The following is a 27,248-nucleotide window of genomic DNA, read 5'->3' as shown; positions in this document are numbered from 1 at the left end:
TGAAAGGTAGTGCAAATTCTTATAAGCCAATCGATACACACTCACATGCACCATGTTTGCACACATGGAGACACACCCAACCACATCTACGCACATAGCAAAACACACAATCCCACACGAACACACTCATGCGCACCCGTACCTGCGTTGAGGTGAAACCACCAGTTGGATTCTGCTGCTTCGTGATCCAATGCACAATCTTTGCAGCCTTGGTGAGATCGTCCTGAGAAATGGGATGCTTGACGAGGTGAGCCAACAGCACCTAGGATGTCAACTCAACCTCAGCAGAGGGCGCCCGTGGACGGAATCGGAAATACGGAAACGGCTCCTCTTCTTTGGTATCCTGCGTGCGGTGCCAGTGGACAGATCCATCTTAAGGAGTTAAAAGAGAGTTGTCTATCAGAAGGTGTCTGTACACTGGTGAGATGTCTTCACAGGGGAAAAGGGTGAGATCTACAGCATGATATATAGAAGTACACATGTGGTCTCTGAGCTATTCCATTGAAAGACTACAAGCATGTAGTGGTACGTAGTTGTACATGTGTGTCATGCTTTGAAGGAAACCCCAATCAGTGTCCAATTATTAAAGGTAAATAATTCTGGACTTCCCCTTTATGAACTAAAGAGGGACGCCTCCAGACACAGATAGAAGCCCACAAATAATGAGAAATTAAATGTGCTTTCTTCAGTCATATCTAAAATGTGCCTACATTTTGTACATTAACAGTATGTGTCAGCTGTTCATGAATAGGTCAATCTGTTTAAATTACTTCCATTCAAACTCAGTTTCCAACATTAGACTTACATACACAGAGGAAATCAAAGACATGGGAAAGAGAAGCTCGTGAATGAGGAACAACTGCTGTATAAGACTTCACAAATTAAACAGGTTAGTCAACACAAAGAAACAGAAAGAAGTGACCAAGAAATACGAAGGTGAACCAAGTGGAAGATGGCAAAATAAAGGAATTGAGGAAGTCCATAGAGCATTCAGAAAGAATGGGAATAAAAGCAAAAGAGGGAGAAAGAACCAAGATATGAGAAGAAGAATCAGAGGTAACTCCCGCTTATAAAGAAAAGAAAAAACATAGAGTAAAAGGTAAAAAATCAACAGTGAGAACACTCTGACAGGAGATTGGCAAGAGAGCTAGGAGTCAGAGGAGACATGGCAATAGAGCCATGAAGCAGAGCAAGAACCACAACAAAGAAACAAGAGTTTTGGAAGTTATTTAAGTAACTATTATGAGCTGGTGCTTGATTCCAGGTGCTATTACCAAGTCAAAGGTATTGGTCAGAGCGTGACGCAGTGTTGCTGGGGAATTGAGCTATCCCCCTGCAGAATTATATAAAAAGGGGAAAACACGCATAAATTGGTATTACTATTGAGCACACTGTGACTCTGGGGTCTGAATGAAACTGAAAAATCGTCATGCACAGCAAGCAGAAATGCAAAGTTTATTTCAAACATATCAATGTTAAATTGCACATATGGTAACTAAAATATATGATTCATTCAGTCTGCTAAATATAAAACAACATGAAAAATAATCTGGGAAATAATATGCCTAAATAATTAATAAATCATGTGTAAACTATGGAAAAAACATAAAATTGGTATTACTAGCCTGGTTTCTGCATGTTTTTGTGCATGCTTGGACATTTTCAGGACACATACTGCACTGCTTTTTGCATGGAATTTGTGGCCAGAGTTAACACCGATCGTTCGATTCTCATTTCAGCAGAAAAGCTGACTTTACGGCTGCAATGTGAATACCAACCATATTAGAATAAAGTTAGTAGGTTGGCAGGAGTACCAATGCATAGATAAATGGAAAGGAGGTGTGAGCCATGAAAGAAGCAAACCAAAAACCTCAAAATATAGGAGTTAGGAACTGGTTAGATTTAGTCTATGTGCGGATAAGATTCTTAAAGACTCACTATCCCCATACCTTTCACAATGGCTTCCTTATCCAGGGACTCTAGAAGCTCTCTGCGTTTATCGTCCTTGCCAGCCAGGCCAAAAGCGTACGCCATGAGTGACTTGGAATAGACATCATTTGACTCCTGGTAGGCCGTTTCAAGGCAGAACAAGGCGTTGCGGACTACAGGGTGCTGCAGAGAGGTATTGAAATGTAAGCACCAGGTTTAGACACAGCCACAAGGTCTTTGCTTCAAAATACCACGGTCATAACACGAGTAAGGGAAATTAGCAAAGGGAAGGTGAGGCTGAGGATGTGCCTAGGTTGCTAGGACAGAGGTGGAGTAAGAAAAGGAGAAACACAGCAAGTTGATGTTCTTCAAAGGGCTTTGAACAGTCTTCTCTTGGTAACATCTTGGCATGATGCTTACCGGCCCACCCAAATAGAAAGCAACAGATGTGCTGTGGGCCATCTACACAGTTTAAAGAAAAAGAGGCTTTAGAAGAGGACAAGGAGACATTCTTCAACATGGAGATCACAGGTTCATTGTCCACTATAGTACCACAGAGGACTATAATATTTCTGGAGATCAGAGGACATTCTTTCCACATTGTTGGACCAAACTTTCTCTTTTTAATGTTTTCTTTTAGCTCCATAGGAGAGCAGTTAATCTCTAAGACTTTCTCAGATATGGTTTTATTATGAATTTAACAATCAACCCAAATGTATCAGTCTTGCATGCGTCCTAAAGACCTCACCAACACTAGCATGCTTAAAGGTATGTAACATTGCAACAATTGAGGAAATGTATCTTTACCTTTCGCATACATAATCTGATATTTTTTATCATCTTGTAAAGTGGATGTTTCTAAAACATAAATGTGAATAATGTGATTCAAACAAGCTCTGTACATACTGTTGAAGGGAGCGGGTACTCCAGCAGGGCGATTGTGACGTAGGCTGAAAGCGTGATTTCATCATTCACACCACCCTGTGTGTAAGGGAATGCAAAGTAAGATAAAGCTAAAAACAGGAAGCAAAACTCAGTTTAACCCCTTCGGTGCCACGCCCTTTCCCCCTCCTGTGCCGGGCGTTTCCCACGCGGGTGGGTTTCATGACGAGATAGTCTCGTCATGGGCACAGCGCGACCGTGCTCCATGACAAGACTATCTCGTCATGGGCACAGAAGAGGTTAATCATTTCTGTCCTTCTGAATCCAATCAGAAATGCAGACAGACCAACAGAAACATTTGACAAAACACTAACAAATTGCCAATGGATTACGATGGAAATTGGGAACGCATCCTACTCATTCAGACCACTCGGGGAATATATGCGTGCAAGAGGGCTCTGACCAACGTACGGAGAATTTCCTGCCCGCATCGGAATCGTCCCCTTAGATGGGTGTTTCAGTCAAACTTAACCAGCAATGCACCAGTCTATTTCTATAGGTCAACATTGATTTTAATATATAGCAAAAATAAAACATGTTCAAAAGACTGAGAGCGGAGCAACAAATAGACCAATGTATATATTTATGTGTGTTACAGGTCCAGGATGAAAAGTAGTGGCATTTTTAGGTCTTGCCTGAGCGCTAGCGCATGCGCTAGCTCAGGCGAGACCTTTAGTAGGCTGGTTTTCCAAGTGCTGCCTGGTGGCCTAGCGCTTGCGCGCAGCCGCCCGATCACTTTACATTTTTCGTGCTGCTGCGAGCGCTTCACTACAATGCCCTGCCCCCTCCCCCACCACAGAGCGCGTCTCGCAGCTTGCTTTTTTAGGACTCGCTGAGCCCAGCGCATGCGCTGGCTCGGAGAGACATTTAGTAGGTGAGTTTTCAAAGTGCTACAGGCTGGCCTAGCGCTTGTGTTCACGTGAGCATGCACACGCGCAGCCGCCATTCAAGGATCATTAGCACTGCTCGGCCGCACGTCTTTTGCTTTGATCGCAAACACTTTTTTAATGGAGCCGTTTGTCTGTCGTCCGTCCACCCCTCTTTCTACGTGCCCTTTAGGCTTCTTTTGTGTATGCCTCTGACTAACTATATGTATCTACATACGCCGTACAAATCGTTCATCTGTGTATACATCAGTCTCTCTGTTTCTTTATCGCTCTCACGCCTTCGCCACCTTTCTCTCTTTTTCTCCCTCATTTCTCTAGTACTTGGAGTCCTGGATGTTTAATAAATAAGTGTAAGCACAAACATATTACTATCACATTGATTCACAGAATATACTGCTCCACAGAAGGTAAAAATCATGCATCATTCTCTGTCACTCAGAAATCGCTCACTATTGCACTACACCAGGCATTCCACAGTGTACATTCCGTCCATGTCCTAGTCTGCAGATAAAACACATCAAACCCCATGCACATGTAAAACTATACACAGTAACTGACACAAATCATAGATTCACTAATTGGAACATTATTGTTATTATTTCATTGACCTGCACCCTTTCATTCGAGAGTCACCACATCATTTTGGTATTACCATATTCCTTTTTCATGTACAATTTTCCTCCACACCTCCACTTACTTGTAGCATCCCCTACTGCATTACAAACTTTCTTTCTACAATCACACAACAACTTCTTCCTGTGCTTTGCAATCACACTTCTTAGGAAATTTGAGTCTTTCAACCGTCATTTTCACCGTAAATAGCTATACTTTAATTTATCACCATCCCATTGAACCCTGACTTCATCCAATCTCCTACTTTGACATTTATTAGCTAATAGCTATTTCTTTCTTTGTTCTCTTCCTCACACATTCATAACTCTGTCTGCTCTGCTACAATATTATTCACTCTGTATTATCATCCTAGGGACAACAATGTCCTTCCTCTTAATACTTCCAATGATACCTGTCCTATACTTTCACAAGAGACACTTTTGTAGTAAAACACATTTTTGTTGTGACTTACACTTTTGTAGTAAATTCAGCACTACATGTTCACCACTGGTACTTCAACACCCTCTCTTGGAAAATAATGGCTGTAGGGACTTAGAAAATTGTGCAAAACTACAAAAGTGTATGTTACTATAAAAGGGCAGTTTGTGAATACAGAAAAGTAGTAAACTTACTCAAAAGCGTAAATTACTACAAAAGTGCAGTTTGTGAATAGCACTTTGCAGAAAGTTAGTAGGTTTTGTAGTACTTCACCCGTTTGTCTGCTGCTGTGTCATTCACATTTTTATTCTGCCTACTACTGTATAGATCATGGGGTAATAGGTTGCCCGCTTCAGCCATTGGTTAAATTTACTGCGAGTTATGGCAGTCTTCTCTTTCACAAAGAGCACATCTGTAGACAAAGTGGTTCCCTTCATTGCCAAGGAATTCTACAGCAATGTGTACTTTTTGAGATGAAAAAAATGATTTGCTTTTAGGCAATATTTTTTTTCTTCATGTTTTAGAGAGGGTAGCAGCTCCCCCAATAGTAAAGGTTTACAAATCCCATGTCAAAAGGATGGTAGTCAAAACCGGACCTATTGCTTTTGACAATGCTTGTTGGAGTTGGAAGAGGACAGCCGAAAATGAGAGAGTGGTGTGATAATGTTTATGATAATAACAATTTGCTAAAGCAAGATTTATCATCAGATACAGTCGAAGACCTCAACAGGTGCCTAATGACCAGACCTGCCCCATGGACCTCTCTTTGTTCATTTAGGGCCTCCTGTGAGCTGGTCCTGCTATAGCGCTCTTATCAGAAATCTTCAAAACAAATTACCCGATGAAGACCTTTATCCTGCTTTCATCTGTTCATCAGTGCCAATGCAGACATAGAAGCAAAAGGAAGGTAAATATTAAATGCCTTAACGAGGGGAGTGTACAACTGAGCAAATCAGATAGTGGAGAAAAGAAACAATGGGGGAGGGTGGTTTGCTATCAGACCTAGACCAACTCTTTTGGGCACCAGGGCATTTCCCTAGGAAGCTATAAGGGTAGAGACTGGCTTGGTGCAGTCAGGAGCTCCTTTTTAGGTCTCTCCTGATCCAGCGCATGCGCTGGTCTGACCGAGACATTTAGTGTACGGGTTTTCAAAGTGCTACCACACGGCCTAGCGCTCGCGTTCACGCGAGCATGCACACACGCAGCCGGCAGCTTTCAGCACCCGAGGCCCAATCTGGAGCTTGTGCTGTGAGCTGACTTGGTATTAGCGTCTCCTTAGTGCGCACTCTCGTGTCAGCGCGCATGAGCGAGAGACGGTGTTTTGGCTTTGAGCATGTGCAAAATGAACAATATGACACACACAGTCTTCTTTATTTGAAAGAAAGGTGTTTCTGGTGTATAATTTTACCATCATCTCCCTCCCGTTAGTTTAAGCCAGGACATATCAACGTTATTGCAACGTAGATCAGGAGGGGAGTCCATTCAAAGTCGTTCCAGAGCAATACCCCGCCGGCAGAGTTCAGAAGAGTTAAGGCATGAATATTGCAGAGTATTGCCTCCGTTTCATGCAGCTCTAGGTAGCTCACCATAATCTAGAAGATGGGCGACCATATCTTGGTTTGCCTCGTTGATGTTTCTACTGCTCTACGCTCCTTGGTTCACAGCTAGCCTGATCTGATGCCTCCTATAAACATGGTAACGTTCGTCCTCTGGTTTAAAAAAAATCCATGTTGCCCTTTCGTGCCAACGTGATTCATCCTTAAACTACTACTGTGCTCAACTGCAGCTCAGAAGCCGATTGCCTTCATGTTTATCCACCTCCCTTACTTGAAGGAATCTCCAGGGGGCTGGGACGATTTTCTGTGCCTCCACGTCATTAGTTGAGGCGTTAGTTACTTTCTCTTTTTTTCTTTCCCCCCCCTACTTTGACCAAACCACCAGGTGCCGGAGATCACCCACGTGCCATAACGTCATTCGTTTAGGCACTCACCTGCGGGATATGTAAAGCTCCCTTTTTCGCGCCTCGAGCACCCGGAACCCCGAACTCTGTATCAGCCTATTATCTTAGTGCTGTTTCATCTTCCTTATCAGTAAGTCTGCCGCTGAGCTGCTGAGCACGACCCTGCGCCTGTTCCTCTCTCACAGGGATTCCGTTATTTAATATTTTGATTCCCCCCCCCTCCGTTTTTCTTTTTAAGAGACGTTGGAGCGCTATCATTCGATTTGCGCCCGCTGTCTTTTATCCACTGGATTCGGCTGAAACCACGCCCTAAACTGCAACTTTGTTGCTGCAGAGTCCAATCTCTTTACCAAGGTGATGCTATACACTTGCAGGCGTCTTTTCTTTCCTCATTAGCGCTCCGTATTCAGGAATTTATTGTTTCTGGATTTACACCCCCAATCCTCTCCCTCATGATGGCACTGTTCTTTTTCACCTTCTCCTTGGGGACTCCCATACCCGCCACGCTTTAACGCTTCTTCTACTTTATTATCACCTGTGATACTTGAGGATGCCTGTTCTCATCAACACCTAGCGGGACTTGTATCCACGCGCTATTGACTTCTATTAGAGGCAGAACTCCGTCAGACTGTATTTTCTACCGACTCAGGGCACTGCATTCATTGTGCAGTGAGTTGCGCCACAGTTCTTTTGTGACCCCTTCACCCACATTTTCTTTATGCCATCAGACTTATTTTGTGCTGTTTTGTGTTGTTATCTTGTATTTCATCAGGCCAAGCAACGTTTGCGTTTTCATTAACCTTCCTGGATTACTCACTATCATCCCAGCTTGTTCCCTAAGCTATTTGGATTCCATGTTATTCCATTTTATTTTACTCTTGGCTGACCAACGTTATTACTGAATCATTTACGTTTCTGTTTCATCTAGCGCTATTGAATGTTTTGTTATCTTATGTCTCATTTTTTGTCATGTCTTTATTCGCTTTATTACTCAGAGCTCCGCCTCTTTTCATCTTTGCCCCTCTCTTTCCATCATACTTAACACTTTATGTCCCCCACAACAGAAATATTTGGAGGTCTCGCCTTTGGGACCTTATAAGTGTTTAGCGGATGTATGACGATACAACGCATACTGATACCACGCGTGCCATTACAACACGGGTATTACTACGCGATGTCAATGACATCGCATGTCATTACATCGCATACTTTTACCACGAGTATGCCTTTACCACGCATGCCATTACAACGCAAAGGCATGCGTGGTAAAGCTATACTCGTGGTAAAAGTATGCAAGGTAAGTGACAACCCTACCCCTACACAACACACTACTCCCACCCCTACACTACCCCTAACCCTAAAACACTACTACACTACCCACACTACTCCCACCCCTACACTACCCTAAACTAATACTACACTACAACACTAACCACACTACTCCCACCCCTACACTACAACACTACCCACACTACTCCCACCCCTACACTACCCTAAACCCTAAAACACTACTACACTACAACACTGCCCACACTACTCCCACCCCTACACTACCCTAAACCCTAAAACACGACTACACTACCCACACTACTCCCACCCCTACACTACACTAGCCAACCTACTACCACCCCAATACTACCCTAACCCTAAAACACTACTACACTACAACACTACCTACACTGCTCCCACCCTTTCACTATCCTAAAACACTACAACACTACCCACACTACTCCCACCCCTACACTACCCTAAACCATAAAACACTACTACACTACCCACACTACTCCCACCCCTACACTACACTACACTACCCTACCCTAAACCACTACCCCCACCCTAAGCACAATCAGCCTTACCTCTTTCCTCGTGGGTCCAGCGTCGCCATCTCTGCTCCCGGTTCCTGCTTCCTGCGTCGTCAGAGGTCCACGTCGTTGTGAGTAAACAGCCTCAGTTTCCTCACAACGACTTGGATAGCCGCCACATTACATCGCATGCATTGTAAAAGCGCATGCGATGTAATGGTATGCGTGGTTTTACCACGCGTTGTAATATCGCATGCGTTGTAACGCATGCGATGTAATAGCAACGCGTGGTAAAACCCGCGTTGTAATGGCTGTTCTCCGTGTTTAGCCATACAACAGTTAATGTTGTTGCACAAAGGATATTGTGCTGCATAACTAAATACTTATAAGGTCCCAAGAGCGAGACCTATTGGCTATGCCAATGCTTGTTTGAAGTATTTGGAGGTATGCAAAATTGTGTATTGTTCAAAATTTGAGCAAAAGGCAAAAATCTTAGTCACGAAATGATTGTAAGACAAAATGCTAGAGTGAGCCAGGCCAGGGTATTTAGTCCCATTCACAAATAATGTCACCTAATAATGGGCTAGCCATTTATGACACCCCCTTCATGGTGGTGGGAAGAAATATTGCAGCATGAATAAGTTGCGCCCCCCACACCGGGGGAAGCGCCCCCTTTATGCACTACTTTGGTACCTGATTTGTTTAAACCAATGGGTACTTAATGGGTTCTCTACATTGGCCTGCAGTACTCGAAATACACACAAGCAATGTCATGGCTTCAGCACGATTTTGTTTTGGCTTTGTTTTATAACACACAGAGGATTACATCCACACGTCTGTTCACCCTTCAGGACATTACAAAATCACACAGAGGTAGTTACAGAGATGTTTTGTCATAAGGGATTCTAAGCATGCTGTGTATAAACCTATGGGTCTACCTATTGACCTGTGACCTGTTCCTGAAGTTTTCGTTTTAATTTTAGTCATTTTCATCACTTCACAGGGTTACTTACATATCCCCTAAAGAAGGGCCTGCCCTAAATGCATCTCGATATTAAAAGCTCTGGAATCAAGAATTTTCTTGTATATACAATTTCAAATATATAGAATGTTTCACCAGCATACAGCTTTGAACAAAATTAATTTCATATTCAACTGAATTACATTTGAAAACCCAGCGCTTGACTCACGAAGTGTTTAATTTTTTAAGGAAACGTTTGACAAATCAGGGACCAACGTAGTGCATGAAGGGGGAGCTTCTCTGTGTGGGAGGGGAAAGGGGGGGCGCAACTTATTAATTTTGTCTATGCCTAGGATCAGGCGGCGATAGCCTAATGCACACAATTAAATTAAACAAGCATTGGCATAGCCAATAGGTCTCGCCTTTGGGATCTTATAAGTGTTTAGCCATGCAACAATTGATGTTGTTGCACAAAGGATATTGTGCTGCACAACTAAATACTTATAAGGTCCCAAAAGCGAGACCTATTGGCTATGCCAATGCTTTTTGTTTAAATTTACCTCTCCAGGTAGCTTTGGACGTTTTGGAACACCACCGAAAAAATATGAAAAATGGTGCTTGCACTTTGCTGTGTATCCCCAATTTGTGGTGATGCATGCACGCGGATATTTCATCATGCTAAACTGCCATAGCTTAATTAGACTTTTATATGTGTACTCGCAAATACATGTCATCACGTTCTTTTTTGCATTTTTTGTACTTTTTGTTGCTGCACTAACGCAGTGGTAAAAAGCATGTATTTTTGCTGAAGCCACATAACATCGGGAAGAAACATTTCAAAGTCAATAGGTTGAAAAGCAAGACCTTTTGGCTTTGCCAATGCTTTTCACATGAGCAGATTTTTTTATAATCTATAATTGGCTAACTGTTTGGCATTATTGCATGTTTTTGTATGATTGACCTATGCTCGGAGAAATTAACAAGGGCACAGCACTGCCAGTGCATAGAGCCTGGGGGTTGTGACCTCTGCACTGAGTACAAGGAGAAACCTCACAAACAAGGCCGAGGAAACCGAACTGGCGCGAGTTCCGAGGGGGAGAGGAATTACAATGTAAACAATTTGTAAGAATCCAGAAAAAGGAAGCAATCCAGCCTTACAGTTTATCATTTTTACTTGATTTACTTCCCGTCAGTGTTTACGCACAGTGACTAGGATGCTGCCAAACGATTGTCTAAATCATTAGGGACCCAGTATTTATTCATCTAGTACGTCATCAAGGAGCGGCAAGAAGCCAACAATCATTTTGTGTATTTATACCGACGACATTCCGTTCGATGGAAAACTTGCTGATTTTTTTAGTGAAAAGTTGTGCTTCAGTTGCCTTTGCCGAAAAAGGTTTAAATTCTAACGAGACTTAATAGTAACAATGTTTAGTGGGCGGGTGAGCGACCGAGGAGCCTGAGGCGGGGGAGGAATAATAAAATGGAAGCGACTTGGGAAGCAAAGGATGAGGTGGGGGCTGGGTGTGGGACCCACTCTATACAGTGCTATTGTTTACTTGTCACTCTTCGGTTGGTGGGGAGAAGTCAACAGAGACAAACAATGTTGAGTGGGCGGGTAAGCGACCGAGGAGCCTGAGACGGTGCACATAATAAGTGGGATAAGGGAGGGGGGCAGGGCACGCCGCGCGCACTAAGGCGGAGAGGGGCACGCAGGCTGGCAAATGGTGTGCTCTTTCACGGCCGCTTTGATGTTCTCAGTCGCTGCGCAGCTCACTGAGAACATCAAAGTGGCCGCGGAAGTAAGCACGCAGGCTGACAAATGGTGGGCGCGCCCGGCGCACATGCACTGTAGCTGGAGGCCTGAAAAAAGCCACTAGTTTGCACTTCCAAAACTCGCTTACTAAAACTCTCGCCAGAGCAGCACTAAAGCGTTGGCTCAGGCGAGACCTAAAAATGGTTGTTTACAGTCAGTTAGGAACAAGGGGTGCATTACCAATCAATTTTGAATAAAGTTTAGAACGCCTGCCCAAACCAGAGAATAGTAATGAAAAGCTTGGGATTTAACATGCTTGAAGGACTTCCCCAACCTTTAACAAGGCTTCATAGCATCCAACACCAAGGAAGACATCAAACACTATCCAAAGAGGTCACTGGCAGGTGTGTATATAAGTGAATGTTAATTTAAGTTTCTCTGCGACTGGGAGTTGTTTATTAAAACAAATTTCACTGAAGTCTGAGTTTGCCAATTTCGTAGAATTACGCCAGGTGCCCTATCATACATAGTGCCCCAGTGGCGCAACAGGCATTTGCACTGCCTTAGACACTTTGCCTCCTCTTTAAAGTAATGTGAGTTCGCGTCCAATTAAAGGCAGAGCATTAAAACCACAGCTCTGTCTTTCACTAATGTGCTCTCCTAGGTACTGGCGCAATCTGTCAGCCTTAGCGCCTGTGCTGAGACTCTACAGGTTTACTGTAATTGACCCGATTAAGCGTACACATCGATGCAACCGAGGGCATGCCACTCAGTGGGCTCAAGTCTTCTCAAAACTGTCAAGTCACATGGGGTTGTGAAAGGAACATGTCCCAGTCCACCATCCTCTGAAACTCAGTGAAGAATGTACATAAATTGACAGTTCACGATTTCATTAGGATTGTGGGAGTGGGATACTGATCTCCTATGATTTACATGGCTGCTCTGGGAGGGTCAAGTCTACCAAACCTTACTTGCTCGAATGCCTTGATTGCTCCATTTTGAGCAGAACTATGGCCCATACCCTTAGACACTCTCATACAAAAAGACCTGTTTCACCCCACACTAGAGCAACCTGGGAAACTAGTCACCTTCAAGGCATTGTTGAAGAGCGACCCCACACTCTGGAAGCAGCCGTTATCCTTCTGATGGGATGCGAGCCAGTGCAGGGGTTCTGATAGTTGTTTTTCTTCGATGAAAATGTGTGTCCTGGCCTGAGCGAAGGACTTGAGCACAAAGGCAGTCAGCCTGAAAGAGAGAAACACAGACATAACACTTTTCTGATGAAGCATCAAGCTTCTGAGTGAAACTCTTCAAAGGCACTCCGAGGAGCTCAACAGGGATAAAGGAAACTCCACATCTAGGATATTAGGCAATTACTTATCAGTGACACCAACCATGCTGTCCGATGACGAGACTTAAAGAGGTGTCTTTTGCTTGCGCGCAGTACTCCTTTGGCCTCAACAGTGGAGGAAGGTCTTCAGAGCCAGAACGAAGATCCACTGGATCACATTGAGTGATAAAGGATTTACTTTCTAAGGTTTCCCAGGATAGGGAGAGGGAGTTCTCCAGTGTGGATCTTTCTTGGGTAGGACTGTGATGTTTTAGTATCCCAGTCATATAGGGGAAGGTCCCTGGGTTGCTACCTACTGCTAAGTACTCACCAGGTGTTTCCCTGCCCAGGAGGGCCAAATGCACTGTAGCTGCCATCGGAGTGCTTGAACCGCAGCTGCTTTTGGTAACCTAGGGGAAGTAAGACAATTAGCACAAAACAAAGGTATTTACGAACAGTTGTGTGAGCAGCTGAGTTACATTTTGTCCACACAATGTAAAATACAAAGACAGATCAAAGGACATCCGCCCTCTGTCAAAAGCAGACTATATTCTAGCCCCGTGAACCCTGAAGAAGGTGCTATGTTAGGGCTAATGGCAAATGTCTCCTTGGTGACTTCTTTGATATGAGCACAATAGCCTTCACTTCAACTAATAAACGACTGGATGGATAACTCCATCACTCACCGCTTATCATGTACTCAATAGCCTTGGATTTTATCTCATCGGTCAGTTGCCCGGTTTTGTTCAAATAATCCAGGACATAGATGATGGGGGTTAAAAGGGCTATGTTCTGCTCTCCACAGCCACAGGGCATCTGCAGGAGCTTGTGCAAGTTCTGGATGACGGTTCCCATGAGGTCCCCTGCAAAACGGAGAAGGTTCAGAGGTCTGTTATATCATCTTTTACAGTCTAGCACTACATTACACTGCCCCATCTATGTTCCTATTGACTTTCCCTGTTACACCACTCACAATCTTTTCTGAACACATTCGCATATTCATTCCTTTAGAATGTGTTGCGCTTGAGAGACGGCAGAAGAGCCTCACCAAACAAGACAACTCATACAGTTCATCCATGTATCACACGATTTCGGCACTCTTTACATGATCACCCTGTTAAGAGCTGATAGGACAGGATGAAAACAGTCAGGTTCCAGTACATGCATGGAGAGGCTCAGCATGGTTGTACGCCATTACAGGTTTCTCAAAATCTCCAGGATATAGTAGGCTGTGTCAGAACTTGTGTGTTTTTGGAGGGCAGAGTGACAGGTCAAGCTCTGTCAGGCTGAAAAACACCCTCTGCTCATTATGGATCCCCCACTCCAAGGCTCATCCACAGCTCTTTTGGCAGACTCAAACTTCCAACCCTTTCCAGGACCCTGCCCTCTCTAATACCCCACCTTTGCTCTCCACAGGCTCACATGGTGCACAGTTTTACAATGGTGACAGGCCTGGCACCACAGACTCCGGAACTGTGTTTCCTAACATTCCCCAAGTTGCCCACTCAGCCTGCTCTTTTATAAACATGATTGAGATTTTCTGGCTCAGTTACACGACACTGATTATGTATTTAGGGCTTCCTTTCCTAGGTTTTAGACAGCAACCTTGAAAGATGTCCTTCCCTAATTAGGACAATGTTACTTTTAAATCATTTTCTCTTTTAAATTTTTATAATTTTTACATTCGAGATTACATTTTGTCCAGCAGGGGTAAACTTTGCATGCTCTTGTTTTAATTTGACTTTGCTACAAGCAATATTTGACTGAGATTGAAAACACTATTGCCAGGATGGAGAAGACCTTTAGCTCAACCAGAAGCCATTCACCAATTGAGAGCCTTATGACATTTGTGTGGTCAAAGCAGGACGAAAGCGTAACACAGAGGATGCAGGGCTGATAGTACTGATGGGTCAATGTAGGTGCCTTCACATTCTACGACAAGGACAGGAAAGTGTGAGGGTCTTAACGATCACTTACCAACAACAGAGTAATAAGCCCGTGAGGATCCTTCCACCATGTTCTCGGGAACCTTGAGGTGAATCTTTTCGGAAACAGGGCTTTCGGCTAAAAGATAACATAAGACATGGTCTGAGACATAGGAAGTGTTTTCAGATCTAGTGCTCCAAAGGTTGGAGAGGGTAGCTGAGCTCATCCTGATTTGCAAATCCACATTTCCTGCTTTCTTGGTGAGGATCTGATATAGAGCTTAAAATAACAATACAGTCTAAACTCTGTAAATATTACACATTAGTATTTTGCAGCCATTCAAATCATTGGACTATAGACTAATATGTGTGTGAATAAAGGTAGACATTGTTTACTGCATAAAACACTGTTTTCCACATCTACAATTGTATTTTGAGGTGGTGCCCAACAAGGAGGGGATGGAAGCATCAGGGATAAGGTTTAATCGTCGGGCACTTTGTATGGCTGTTTGGGGCCAATAGATAAGCAAGATGCATATAAGACTGTGGCTAAATTAAAAGGATTGTATTTCATCGCTATCACTAGAATGCCAGAGGGTAATGGAAGTCAGAAACAAGGCGCATTAAAAGAGTTTCATGGGGTATGGAATACCGAAATTTCAAAGGGGGCTTAAAAACTGGGTTGAGATGCTTTAAACGAGCTGGATGTAGGCTGCAGAACAGGAATGTCAGAGGGTAGTGGAAAACAGGATTAAGGCCCATTGAAAGAGCTGTGTGCAACAAACAGTGGCGGCATAGTATAGTTGCCTCGGGCCAGAGATAAAAAGCAGCATCAGAAATGTGTCATTACAGAGGATGCTGCTGAATAGAATTGATGTACATAACTTGAGCTTTGTGTGGGTCTCAGTACTTGCAGAGCTCTAACCTAAGTATTGTGTTTTGTGTGTGAAGGGTAATTTAAACAAGGGTAATACCCATCAGATGTGATTAACCCACCTTTTGCACAGATCAGAGCATTGACAGTCTCCTCCTTCTCTATCCCTTCAGGCTGCAAAAAAGAATAACACACAGGGCAGACAATGAAGATTTGCACCAGGCAGAAATGGAAAATTTATATACATTGGGAAGGTAGCAGCAGGGAATGTCAGTTTATATCTGGGAGGTCTCTCAGCAAGCATTTTATGCCAGATAAGGGAAACATCCCACTGAAATAAGTGTAAAGAGCACACGTAACCCCTACATTACCTCAACCAGAAGCGATTTGATGACTGTATCCTTCCTGTGCACATCATGGGCAACAATTAGGTTCCCGCACAGACCTTCTCCCTTCAGTGTCTCGGCGCTAACTGTGAAATTCCCCTCTCCTGAAATAGGCAGCAACAGAAAAAGGCAAATCATGGCGACGAAGAGAAGGAACAATCAAATTTCTTCCTCTAAAGCCAAGTCAAGGTTTGAGAATCATTTAGGAACACATGGCTTGATGGTGTTTAGATAATTTAATTAGGAGTTCGTTATCTTTGTGACACCCTCTCCATCATGATCTTTCTTGGTCAGAGAGGAGAGGTGAACATCTCTGTTCCAGCAGAAATGTCTCCATTCCATTGCAAATTACCTTTACAGCGGCAGCAGAAGGAATACTGGTGAAGATTGGAAGATCTTTCCACTCCATGAAGATTTATTTACATTAAAAGATTCTACTTATGTGATGCAGCACAGCTCTGAAAAGGAAGACAATATGAGCATCCCTCTTTTTTTGAGAATGTTGGGTCTACAGAACAAAGATCTATGGCATTGGAGAAGCCTTCAATACACAAAACATCAGGGTGTGTGATGGCAAAATACCTTTTTACAATGTAAAAAGACCTTTTGGAAAGTGATTCCAACTTGCAAAAGGGGGTTTGTCTTTACAACCCTTTCCAAACTGTAAATATGAAGAAGCATGAAAGAAGCACCCGGCTCCTACATCTGAATTGCCATGAGACATAACAGTGGTTTATGACCGCAGCTCTGGACATGTACCCTTGATGAGATATCATCTCCCAATTTGCAAACTGGATGATTGAGCTCCCATGATGTTTTCCAACATATGCCTTTAATGGGCACCGGCTGCTGTTAACAAAAAATGCTGACATTCTGGGACTCAACCGCAGGAGGCTTAGGTCCGCAATCCCTCACAGGCCTCTAGATATGTTTTTGCAGCCATTCGTGGAGGGAGGCAAAACCCAACTTGCCTCACTAATATTTGGATGGCAGAAGGTTTTGCAACCCTATAGGAATATAGATTTGGTGACTTGACTGATTAGTAAAAGAGTCACATTGCAAAAGTTGCAACATTTGCGCTCCCTACTGGTGACCTGTCCTTTGATACATGAGACCCTTGGGAACCACTGTCAGGACGATGCTCAGCAGATGCAGTGCAACATTTTTGCAGTAGAATGAAGATCCATGTTTCTATCTACTCTAACGGGATCTTTACTATCACCATCTAGAGCTCCTCTAACAGAAGGTAGTAGGTTCAATGCAGGGAAAAGATTCAAGCATCTCTTTTCTAGTCTTTCTAGTTTAGTGCCAGAACTTCTCTAACAAAAGGCAAGCCACACCAGTGAGGATAAGTGATGCTATGACCACCCGATTAAAGATCGTATTTGAAATAGTCCTTACCAAGGGCTTTTAGGGTTACGTCCCAGGAGACAGTGACCCTCTCGTTGGCAGGAATGCAGTATCCCTCCTCCTCGTTTGTAGTAGGTTCTGCATGATAGTCTTCTGATTTATCCAGCGTGATGCTGACCTGTCAAGTAAAAGACGACGCAGACATGAAGGCCTCACCATTAAAGAGAGCACATCTCAGAACCCTCCAATTATTCTCTGAACCCAAAATTAAATAATTTGAGAAGCAAAAAATAAAACCCCCTTAACCCCGAGTTCCTCAGCAGCATGCTACCGGGTGTAAAGCGCTACATTTCTCATCAGCATACAAATGCAATTACAATGCCATACAATTTATAACCTACACTAAAATTGATTTTTCAGCATTCAGCAGTCAGACAATTGTAGTTCATAGAGGCTTGGTAATTTGTTTACTGCTTCACACTCTTACACTCAGATAAGACAAAGCTGATAAGAGCCATATTCACCACTCAGGACTGGATCAGTTCACACTATAAACCACCCATTAGCATCTGAACAAGCATGGAATAACTGAAGAGCTCGGCCACATTCATTTGGCCAATAGAGAAATTGAATTTAGTCCACCACAGCAGGGCCGAATGAGCTACACCCTATGACCACTTCTTGGCACCTCACAAAGAGAATGAGATATGGGATGATATTAGCCAAGTCTATCCCAGCAGATTTCTCCACCATTTCCCCATTCAAACTATTTGCCGCTCAGGACCATGCACTTTAAACAGAATATCTCAGAATGGACGAACCAGTGTAGTATCCAGATAAGTGAACTATGAATGTAAGAAATTCAACAAAGGGACCTGCAGAGCTGCTCAACGTGTCCCTTTACTGAAAAACATAAACTACATGCCTGTCTCTCACACTTCTTCATCCATTACACTGCTAAGCGATGTGTCTCATGACATGATAACTGCACCTCAGAGACCCTCACACATGACATGGAAACACTTCGCTCACAGTATCATAAAAAAGACAGCACACTTATAAACACCCAGCTTACAGAGTGTAGCATGCTACCCATGTAGACAAGTGCTTCAGCACCCCACATGGGGTGATAGGCACTATATAAATGTTGTTGTGCAATACAATGTTTAACATGTAAACAAGCATCGCCAAACACGAATTGTGGGTTAAGGGAAGTAATACTTTATTAGAGCATCTCATCCACCAAGTACCTTTGGCAACTGACCAACTCACACTTAACTTGCATTCCATGTTCCATGTTTTATTTGACATATACATTTCATGTTCTATATGACATCACATAGCAAGCAGGTACAAAAGCATCTGCAGCTGCATAGCACACTTCTCCTCCCTTCAACAAGTTACCTCTCAAAATAAAAACATAATGCATTGTTGACCTTCACAGAATACAAGTCTAATCAACCATATCACCTTTCTAATTACCTAGATATGCAAGACTTTTTTATATGTACAATATACTTTTCTTTTTTTGTGGAACTAATACGTTATTTAACATAATCCTTTAGAGAGGATATGATGGACTATTACTTCTGCATTTACTTCTGCACTCACTCATCTGATTCTCATTAAGATCAAGTCCAACCTTTTCACCATGCACTCATCTGTCATTGTAATTGTAATTGTAAAAATATTTGTAGAGCGCATAGTTACCAAAGGCATCCCAGCGCTAGAGGCCAAAGTTGACAAATAGTGTTTATGGAAACAGGAAAGTTTTTAAACGTTTCCGTAAGCCCAGATGGTTAGTTTCCCACTGAATGTCTAGGGGGAGAGAGTTCCACAACCTCGCTGCATTATATGAAAAAAAGCGACCTCCTGCACGTACTTTCCTAATTCTAGGAACAACGGCCAGCCACTTATTGCCTGAACGTAAGGTTCTGGCAGGATGATAAAAAGAAGCGAGGGAACAAATGATAGAAGGGGCAGAACCTGACAATATCTTATGTAGAATGCAGAGAGCCTTAAACTGCACTCTCTGCTGAATAGGTAGCCAATGCAGGGTGGCTAGCGCTGCCCGTGCTGACTGTCGATTGGGAATGTTCAGGAGTTGGCAAGCCGCACAATTCTGTACTACTTGCAATGTCTTGACCGTGGAGCAGGGTGCTCCTAGGTAAAGAACTTTGGAATAGTCGAGCCTGGACAGAATGAGGGACTGGATGACCACTTTCCTTGCAATGAAAGGGAGGAGAGGATTAATTTTCCGTGTCATCCTCAGTAATCCATAACTCTCTCATTCATGCGCTAATGAATTTTTCTATTTATCCAAGCCTGATTTCAAAACAACTACACAGAGTTTATTCCATATCTTTCCATCTTTAACTTTGATAGCATTCTTAAAACGTGTTATCTCTTGAATGGGTTTTGTACATTTTGACCAAGCCATATATCCCACTGGGGCCTCACAGTCTGTGCTTTACCCTTTTCCTTTCATCAAAATGATGTTTATTCTTTTGCTGCATCTTCATCTCACAATCTCTGCCACTCCAATGCATTGTACTTGACACCTTTATCCCAATCTATCCAACCTGGACATACCTATGTGTTAATTGACCTTTCCTTAAACAACTCAAATGGTTTTTCAAGTACTAGAGAGGGTGTCATGCAGTGAGCCAGTATACATTTTTGCAACTCATCCTTCCAGGCTCAAAACTTCACTCTGGATAACTGAGTGTTCACTTTTATGACCCTGTTGAACCTTTCAACTGCTCCACTTGTTTCAGGATGATAAATAGAACACGTCTTGTGCTCTATTCCACACGACTCTAGATAGTCCTTCATTTGTTTGGAACAGAATTGCAGACCAATCTCAGCAAGTAGTGATTTAGGAAAGGTCTCTCATTTCAATATCTCCTGCATACATTTGACTATACCGCCCATAGTTACCTCTCTTACACAAGTGATCTACAGCCATCTGGAGTATAAATATATCATAACCACCAAGGGGCAGATTTACAAGCCCCTTGCGCCTCATTTACGCCGCCGTTGCGTCACTTTTGTGACGCAGCGGCGGCGCAAATCCTGCGCCATGGTGCGGGGTACTTACAACGTGACGCATCTGGGTGATGCGTCACGTTGTAAAGCCCTGCGCCACATGTAGGCGTTCCTGTGCAGGGGGGGGCGTTCCGACGCAGGAACGCCTCCTAATAGTGACTTAGTGAAATCTGAAAGATTTCACTCAGTCACTTTTAGGCCCATGCTGCGTCAAAACCCTGCACCTGCCTGAAGCAGGCGTAAGGATTGACGCAGCATTAGCAAGATTGGGCCTCCACAGAGCATTGCTGGAGCTGCGACGCAACTCCAGCAATGCGCCACTTTTACGGCACAAATGCGTTACGCATCTGTGCCGTTTTCACCCCATGGTGCGCCGCATTATAAATGCGGCGCATCCATGGTGGCGGAGCTGTGGCGCACAATAACTGGCGCATCCCTGTTGATATGCAGGGATGCGCCAGTTTCTGTAAATATGCCCCCAAGTATGGCATATATTGTTCTCCTATCTAGCAGTCTACGGCAAACTACCGGTACTGAACATGGTGTCAAAATGTTATCACTGTTCCTGCTATGACCACTCATTAAATATCTAAATCTATCCGGCCACCAAAAATGTGCTCTAAATCTCTCCTTTGTTTCTCATGTGACCCTGATGTGCCTCATCTATCAACTTACTTCTCAACCTAGTAGGGTAAATTTATTATTAGAAATGATGATCCATGGCTCAGGCTAGGTTTTCAAATGAACTTGCCCAGACTGTATCTAGTGTATGATATCCATCAATTCACCATCCTTCAATGTTTCTTCTTTCCACTCCATTTCTGTTAAAATTCCTAGTGTAACTGCAAACACATATATACTTTCTTCCTGCAGTTCTTCAACTAGCTCATTTTCTGTTTCACCTGATCCTAGTCTAGATAAACAATCCACTAACAGATTTGTAACTGCAGGTACATGTTCCACCACAAAATTAAAACCTGTAATGCAACAACACATCTTCTGATTCTAGAGGAAATAAAATCCAGTCCTTTAAAAAAAAAAAAAATCTCTTTCAAAGGTTTGTGATGAGAACATGTATTAAAACTAGTTCCTCAAATGAAATTACAAAATGTATTCAATGCCCAGTAAATTGCCAATGCCTTTCTCCACTACTGAATAAATCAACTCAGCCCCTCATAAGCTCCTAGAAGCACAAGCAATTTGTTGCTCTTCACCATCCTGTTTTTGTTTTAATATCGCCCCCAAACCATTGGAAGTAGCATCAGTGATTATAATAGTTTCATCACCAGTAATGAATGCTTGCAAATTGCATGCATTTTGTAACTCCTTTTTAACATCTCAAATTCATGTTTACACTCTCTGGACCTTTATAAATTCTTGTTCTTTCCAAGCAAGAGTCTCATGCTGTTAGATTTGTCTGCTAAATTCTCTATAAATTATACATAATATTCCACCATTCCAAGAAATGAAACTACCTTCTCTTTTGTAGATGGTGTGGATAATTTCTAACTGGCGTCTACCAACTCTCTTTTTGGTGCAACACCTCTTTCTGAGATAAAATGTCCCAAATAATTAACCTCTGGCACCGCAAATTAACATTTTTCTTTCTTTAGTGTTAATCCTGCTTATATCAATTGTTTAACACCATCTTTACACTGGATTTATGCTCACATAGAGTACTGCTAAATATCAATAAGTCATCCTGATAACATTTGACGCCTTTCACCCCTTTAAGTACAGATGCCATAACCCACTGAAAAAAGAGGTCGACGATATAAGTCCAAAATGCAATTTTGAACTTGGAAGCACCCATGTGGGGTATAATGCCATCAGCTCTGGTGAACTCTCAAACAACTGCACCTGATGGTATGCCTGCATGAGATCAAGCTTCGTGAAGAATTTTGCTCGTGCCAAAGACAAGATTATTTCACCTACATTAGGAAGGGAAATGTATCAACTAATACCTCCCTGTTAAGATCCCTTAGGTTCACACACAGCCTAATGTCTCCATTGGATTTCCTAGCTACGACAATTGTAACCAACCACTCAGTGGCTTCCACAGGTGTTATTATCTTCTGACTGAATAATATCTCTAACTTTTGGTCAACATTATCTTTTAAGGCAACCTGAACCCTCCTAACCTTAGCCACTGTTGGTACTGCTCCTTTTCTAAATGTTATACCGTGTTTATATCCTTTCAAACTTCCCAACTCCTTTTTAAACAGCATTGGAAATTCTAACAAAAATTAATTAGATTTTTAACTCTACCTCTTGTATTTGTACCTGAGGTTCTGCATTTGGATTCAATGTGATACCCAACAGACATTGATGTGGCCTCCCAAACAGCCCATCACCTCTCTTTGATACATAAATCTTTCCAGCCAATCATATATTTCTTACACAGTTCAATGCATGCATTGAAATAACCTAAAATTCTTATAGGCTGTCCCCCATAACCACCAGGTTGTACGTCCATGGCATGCAACTTAATTTTTATTTGAAACCAATGTGCATACATGTCCATAGAGATAATAGTTAGAAGGGAACATGAGCCAATTTTCATTTTCAGCTCCACAACATCACTTTTTACAAGACTACTAGAATGCTCTTGAGTTGTCCCTTCAATTTATTTGAAATACAATATCCTGAGTGATCTCTTTTACTTACTTATTCTGTTCTTTTCTTTGTTTATTCCTACATTTTTGAAAATGCCCTTTTTTCCCACAATGATGACAAATCACACATAGAGCCAGACATATTTTTGCATTCCCTTGATGACCACTCTTCCCACAATGAAAACATTGCCCTGTAAATTTCATGTGGTATTTTTCTGTGCCTCCTTTGGTACTGCCTTATTTGTTTTCTTAATGCATACCATTTCCTCACTCTTTTCAGACCCTGAATTTGATTGACTTTTACACCTTTCAACTCAGATACACACTTAATCATGTGTTCCATCCTTTTCTCTACCAAGATCACTTCCAATGGTGGCTTATCCTTCAGCCACAATCCTTCTCTGACTTTGTTGTCTCTGCAACAAACTGATCACTATACGTTCCTCTGTGGACCCTCCCCCGCAAATTTGCAAGTGGACACGAGTTATCTAAGACACATAATATAGTCTTCTACTGTTTCTGCTCTACATTGTTTTCAGAGACCGAAATGGTACCGATCCAAGATGGTACTGACTTGGGGTGAGTAATGACGGTCAGGCTTCAAGATGTATGTTTTAAACTCATTTGACCCTCTCTGTTCTTTCACACTCAGTTCCAGTAATATTTCTAGAACTTTCTGGTCCTCCCCACCTACACAGTGCATTGACAATTAATATTTATGCCTTGCACTTAAATTAGTTCCACACACCCTTGCATAATGTCCAAATATTTTCTTCCACTTGCTCCATTTTATAGCTGGTTCTCCTGGGCTATTCAAGACAAATGGTGGTGAAGTTACATTCTGCATTTTGTGTTATATATACATGTTTATTTATTTTTATAAGTAGACTACAAGTAATTGTAGAAATCTGTAGCACACCCAGAACTACTCTTACTGTCACTGTGCACTCACTATCTTACTCTCTGCAATCTATTACTATCCTATTAAATTGCCTGTTGAAGAACAGAACAGTAAAGATTCCTTTCGGTTGCTTTTCAGCCCCGCAAGATCTTGTCTAATTTTCTTAATCTCCTTCAAAGATACAAAGGTGTGCCTGTCACCGTGCCAGACTTCAAGTACTTCTGCAGCGTGCTGATGCCCTCCATAATAACTACTTTGTTTGCACCTCGTATGAAAAATAGCTGACTGTCACTTGTTCAGAGGTGTGCCTATCACCACATTAGGCACTATTTATCAACTTGGTGTGCCTATCACCGCAGCAGACACAAATGAACAGCATGGCTCTTTCACCCGGCACAACTAAATATCAAAGTGACAGCCACCGGCATAACATGTCATAATGGCCGCCGACTTTCCCCGATGAGCTGATGCATTCTGGACTACCAGAGGTCGAAGAAATACTCCCTGTGACACACTGGAGCACTTCCCTCAATTCACTGATGCACTCTGCAAACTTTGGGCCAGTTCCTTGAAATGCAAGCATGCACTCAACTTCATATTAAACAGCCAGACTAAAAGTGAAGGCTGGCCTAGGAGCCCAACTTATGAAAATGAACGCCCGGAGCCACTCCGTAGCTCCAAACGAGCTTGCGCATCACCTACGATGGCTGCAGGCACAGGACACTACGTGCATTATCTACAGTATATTGCCGTTCTTTACAGGCCAGACCAATGCTTTTGAGCAATGCGCTTGCCCAATGATCTATGTCGTTGTACGTGCCTTTCCACAGGAATTCACCTCCTCCTGTCACTCGGCCCAGAATCACGCAATGTACTGTACTTTGTTAGTGCACTTCTTGTTGTTACTGCGAAGAGTGTTATTTTTTCTCTGCTGCTGCTGCCACACTGCCATGTCTGGGATAACCTCTCAACTCCGAATCTCCTCATAAATGGCTTTCACTGCACCGACTTTCGACGTCACTTTGCCTGTCAGCTTGCACTTTGATTTCTTGCTGATATTGAGGTGCTCTTATCACCAATCCCATGCTCATCGCCAGTGTAACGTATAAATAAGCATCGCCATACACTAATTGCTGGTTAAGGTCAGTGATGCCTTATTGGAGTACCTCATCCATTAAGTATAAGTGGCAGTTAACCAACATGCGATTAACTTGCATTCAATGTTCCAAGTTCTATGTGACAGCTACATTTCATGTTCTATGTGACATCACATAGCAACTAGGTACAAAAGCAGCGGCAGCCCTCAATACTAACCTCAACCGAAATGGTTGGATATCCAATATTTTATGTCAAGACAACCCTACTGTTTATGATGTGTTGTCAACAAAGGTAAGTTCCAATTATCACTACATTTTCCATTTTATCAGCAACACTAATTTGGCACTTGTTCATTTCTCAGAATGCAGCTATCTGACTGTTTGATGATGTTATGTACCACATATACCCAGTACTTTCTGATTATCTTAACTATCCACCACCCTTATGTCTGTTTAGACTTTGAACGGCCTCATTTTTTTGCCTGATAAATTCTTAAAATTGTTTATGTCGCTGGCATTTCTAAACATTGGCAAATAACAGAATAAATGTTTGTACTAGCAGTCCAGTATATTTCAACATATGCCAAAGTGTTTTGGTATCTTGCACTTTACTCAATAAAATTTTGAGAAATTACTGTAAAAAAAGCCTTACTCGTATGCACTTGTCCAAGTAGTTGAACACAGTGACCTTCAGTCTGAAAGCCTCACCACGAATGACGGAGTATGGAAGGGTCATATCTGTAAAGAAGGGCTGGAAGGCAGTCATAGAAGTGGTGGGGGAGAGGCCGAAGCCGGTGTCCGGCGCCAGGCAGAACGCGCTGGCTTTCCACTCAGTGATGGTGTCTGGGATCGTGCACTGGAGCTCGACATTCCCTGTATCACTGGTAAGAAATGAAAAAAGGAAGATTAACTAAAATATTATTCTCAAAATTGCTTGTGAAACACATATTTCCAATGTTTGGAGTAAAGGGTAAGAGCAAGTATATTAAAGTGATAGCTACTGGAACGGCAACATAAACATTTATATCCAATCCTTAAAGAAGGCAGAAGTTTTCTGTTTAAAAGTTCTCCCTCTCTTCTTGCCTTCCAAGGCGCACCCTATGGTCCCTTCTTAAGGTATTACTAACAAGAAATAAAGCTGGGAATACAGGTTTCCTCACCCAGCCTTGACAAGAGTAACTAAGACAGTCTTTCTCTCTCTCTCACTCATCAACATTACTACAGGCTTGCCTCATCCTGCTTCTTCAAGCGGACCACAAGCTAAACCACATTGTATCACCAACAGCAGTAGATAATTCCCTCATACATCATCACTGCTGGTAATACAAGTTTCCTCACACAACCTTGACAACATACATGATGTTTCCCTACCTCTCACTCGTAAACAGCAATGTATTTTATTTTAATCCTGCTTCTTCAACAGAAACACAAGTGTAAACTCACTGCCTCACCATCCGAAATAGACACTTCCTTCATACATCATCACTGCTGGTAAGCTCCTCATGTTTTGCCCCATTTTAGGATAAAACTTGTAATAGGCGATACATTTAAATTCTGTATTCTTCGGTGATGGTTTTTATTGTGTGTGATAATAATTGGACATAAAACTAGTTACTCTTAATGGGGGTCTCGGTGTATTAATTTTGAGGTGATCCCGTGTCTAAGATCATCGATGTAGGACAGGCGCGTGCGAGTGATATTGAGGGGGTGGTGAAATCAAGGGGATCACTTGGTCGACCAGAAGGGGTGTCCATGAGGAATGGTGATGGGGAAGCACCTGTACAAGCACTGCAGGCCAACTTCTTACGGCTTGCAAGACTAACCTGTAAATTAAATATATATGTGATGGACTATTTTGTTAAATGTTTTGTTTATTTCACATTACTACTTTCTTTTAGTTTTTTCGTGGGCTAATTTATTATATTTTACCTTCTTATGCTCTTCCTTTTCAATTGCATGGGGGAAGAAAGGGCTATATCAGGTATTAGTTAAGATTCTTGGTTTTAGATGTTGACTAAGGTTGTTTGACTGGTGTCCTTTGATTGCATTTGGAGTCTGAGTGTGAGAGTTGTAGTTTGTGCTGGAGAGGTTTCCTCACTAATGGTGCTACTCACCTTATGCGCTCTCTACCTCACATCTGATTGTGCAGGTTCCTTTCATTATCAACTTTTATAGTTTCTATCCAGGTCATAGACAACATGTATATATCCCTGCACACATAGCATGCATTTGTGTCCCATAATAGATTGTATACATTTTAATGAATTCATTAATAAAAAAACTCTTTACTCTCATCGTTCAATATTCAGGGCTCATAGTGCGGTTTTATCTTGGTAACATGCTTTTAAGACTTTTATGTTTATTGTTGTATTTCTTTGATGATTTACTTTTAACAAGACTTATACAATGCTTAGAGTCTGTGGGAGTTTGATTCT

The 27,248-nt window shown here is 42.4% G+C and overlaps 1 protein-coding gene across 1 annotated transcript in view; it reads right to left on the bottom strand.

Moving 5' to 3' along the window:
- Positions 1-27,248, bottom strand: part of LOC146812900 (alpha-2-macroglobulin-like) — a 106,260-nt gene that overhangs the window by 3,789 nt on the left and 75,223 nt on the right. The window contains exons 19-29 of the mRNA XM_085619971.1: positions 25,466-25,694; positions 17,204-17,330; positions 15,788-15,906; positions 15,539-15,590; positions 14,595-14,681; positions 13,304-13,480; positions 12,949-13,027; positions 12,376-12,532; positions 2,836-2,910; positions 1,950-2,112; positions 143-372 (exon numbers count right to left, since the gene is read on the bottom strand). Of these exons, the coding sequence (XP_085476097.1) occupies positions 263-372; positions 1,950-2,112; positions 2,836-2,910; positions 12,376-12,532; positions 12,949-13,027; positions 13,304-13,480; positions 14,595-14,681; positions 15,539-15,590; positions 15,788-15,906; positions 17,204-17,330; positions 25,466-25,694 (1,375 nt within the window). The 3' untranslated portion in view covers positions 143-262. The remainder of the gene's footprint in view (positions 1-142; positions 373-1,949; positions 2,113-2,835; positions 2,911-12,375; positions 12,533-12,948; positions 13,028-13,303; positions 13,481-14,594; positions 14,682-15,538; positions 15,591-15,787; positions 15,907-17,203; positions 17,331-25,465; positions 25,695-27,248) is intronic.

The sequence above is a fragment of the Triturus cristatus genome, chromosome 7, assembly GCF_964204655.1.
Source record: "Triturus cristatus chromosome 7, aTriCri1.1, whole genome shotgun sequence".
In the NCBI taxonomy this organism is placed as follows: domain Eukaryota; kingdom Metazoa; phylum Chordata; class Amphibia; order Caudata; family Salamandridae; genus Triturus; species Triturus cristatus.
Note: the sequence above shows the minus strand (reverse complement) of the source record. Positions and strands in the feature narration are given on the sequence as shown.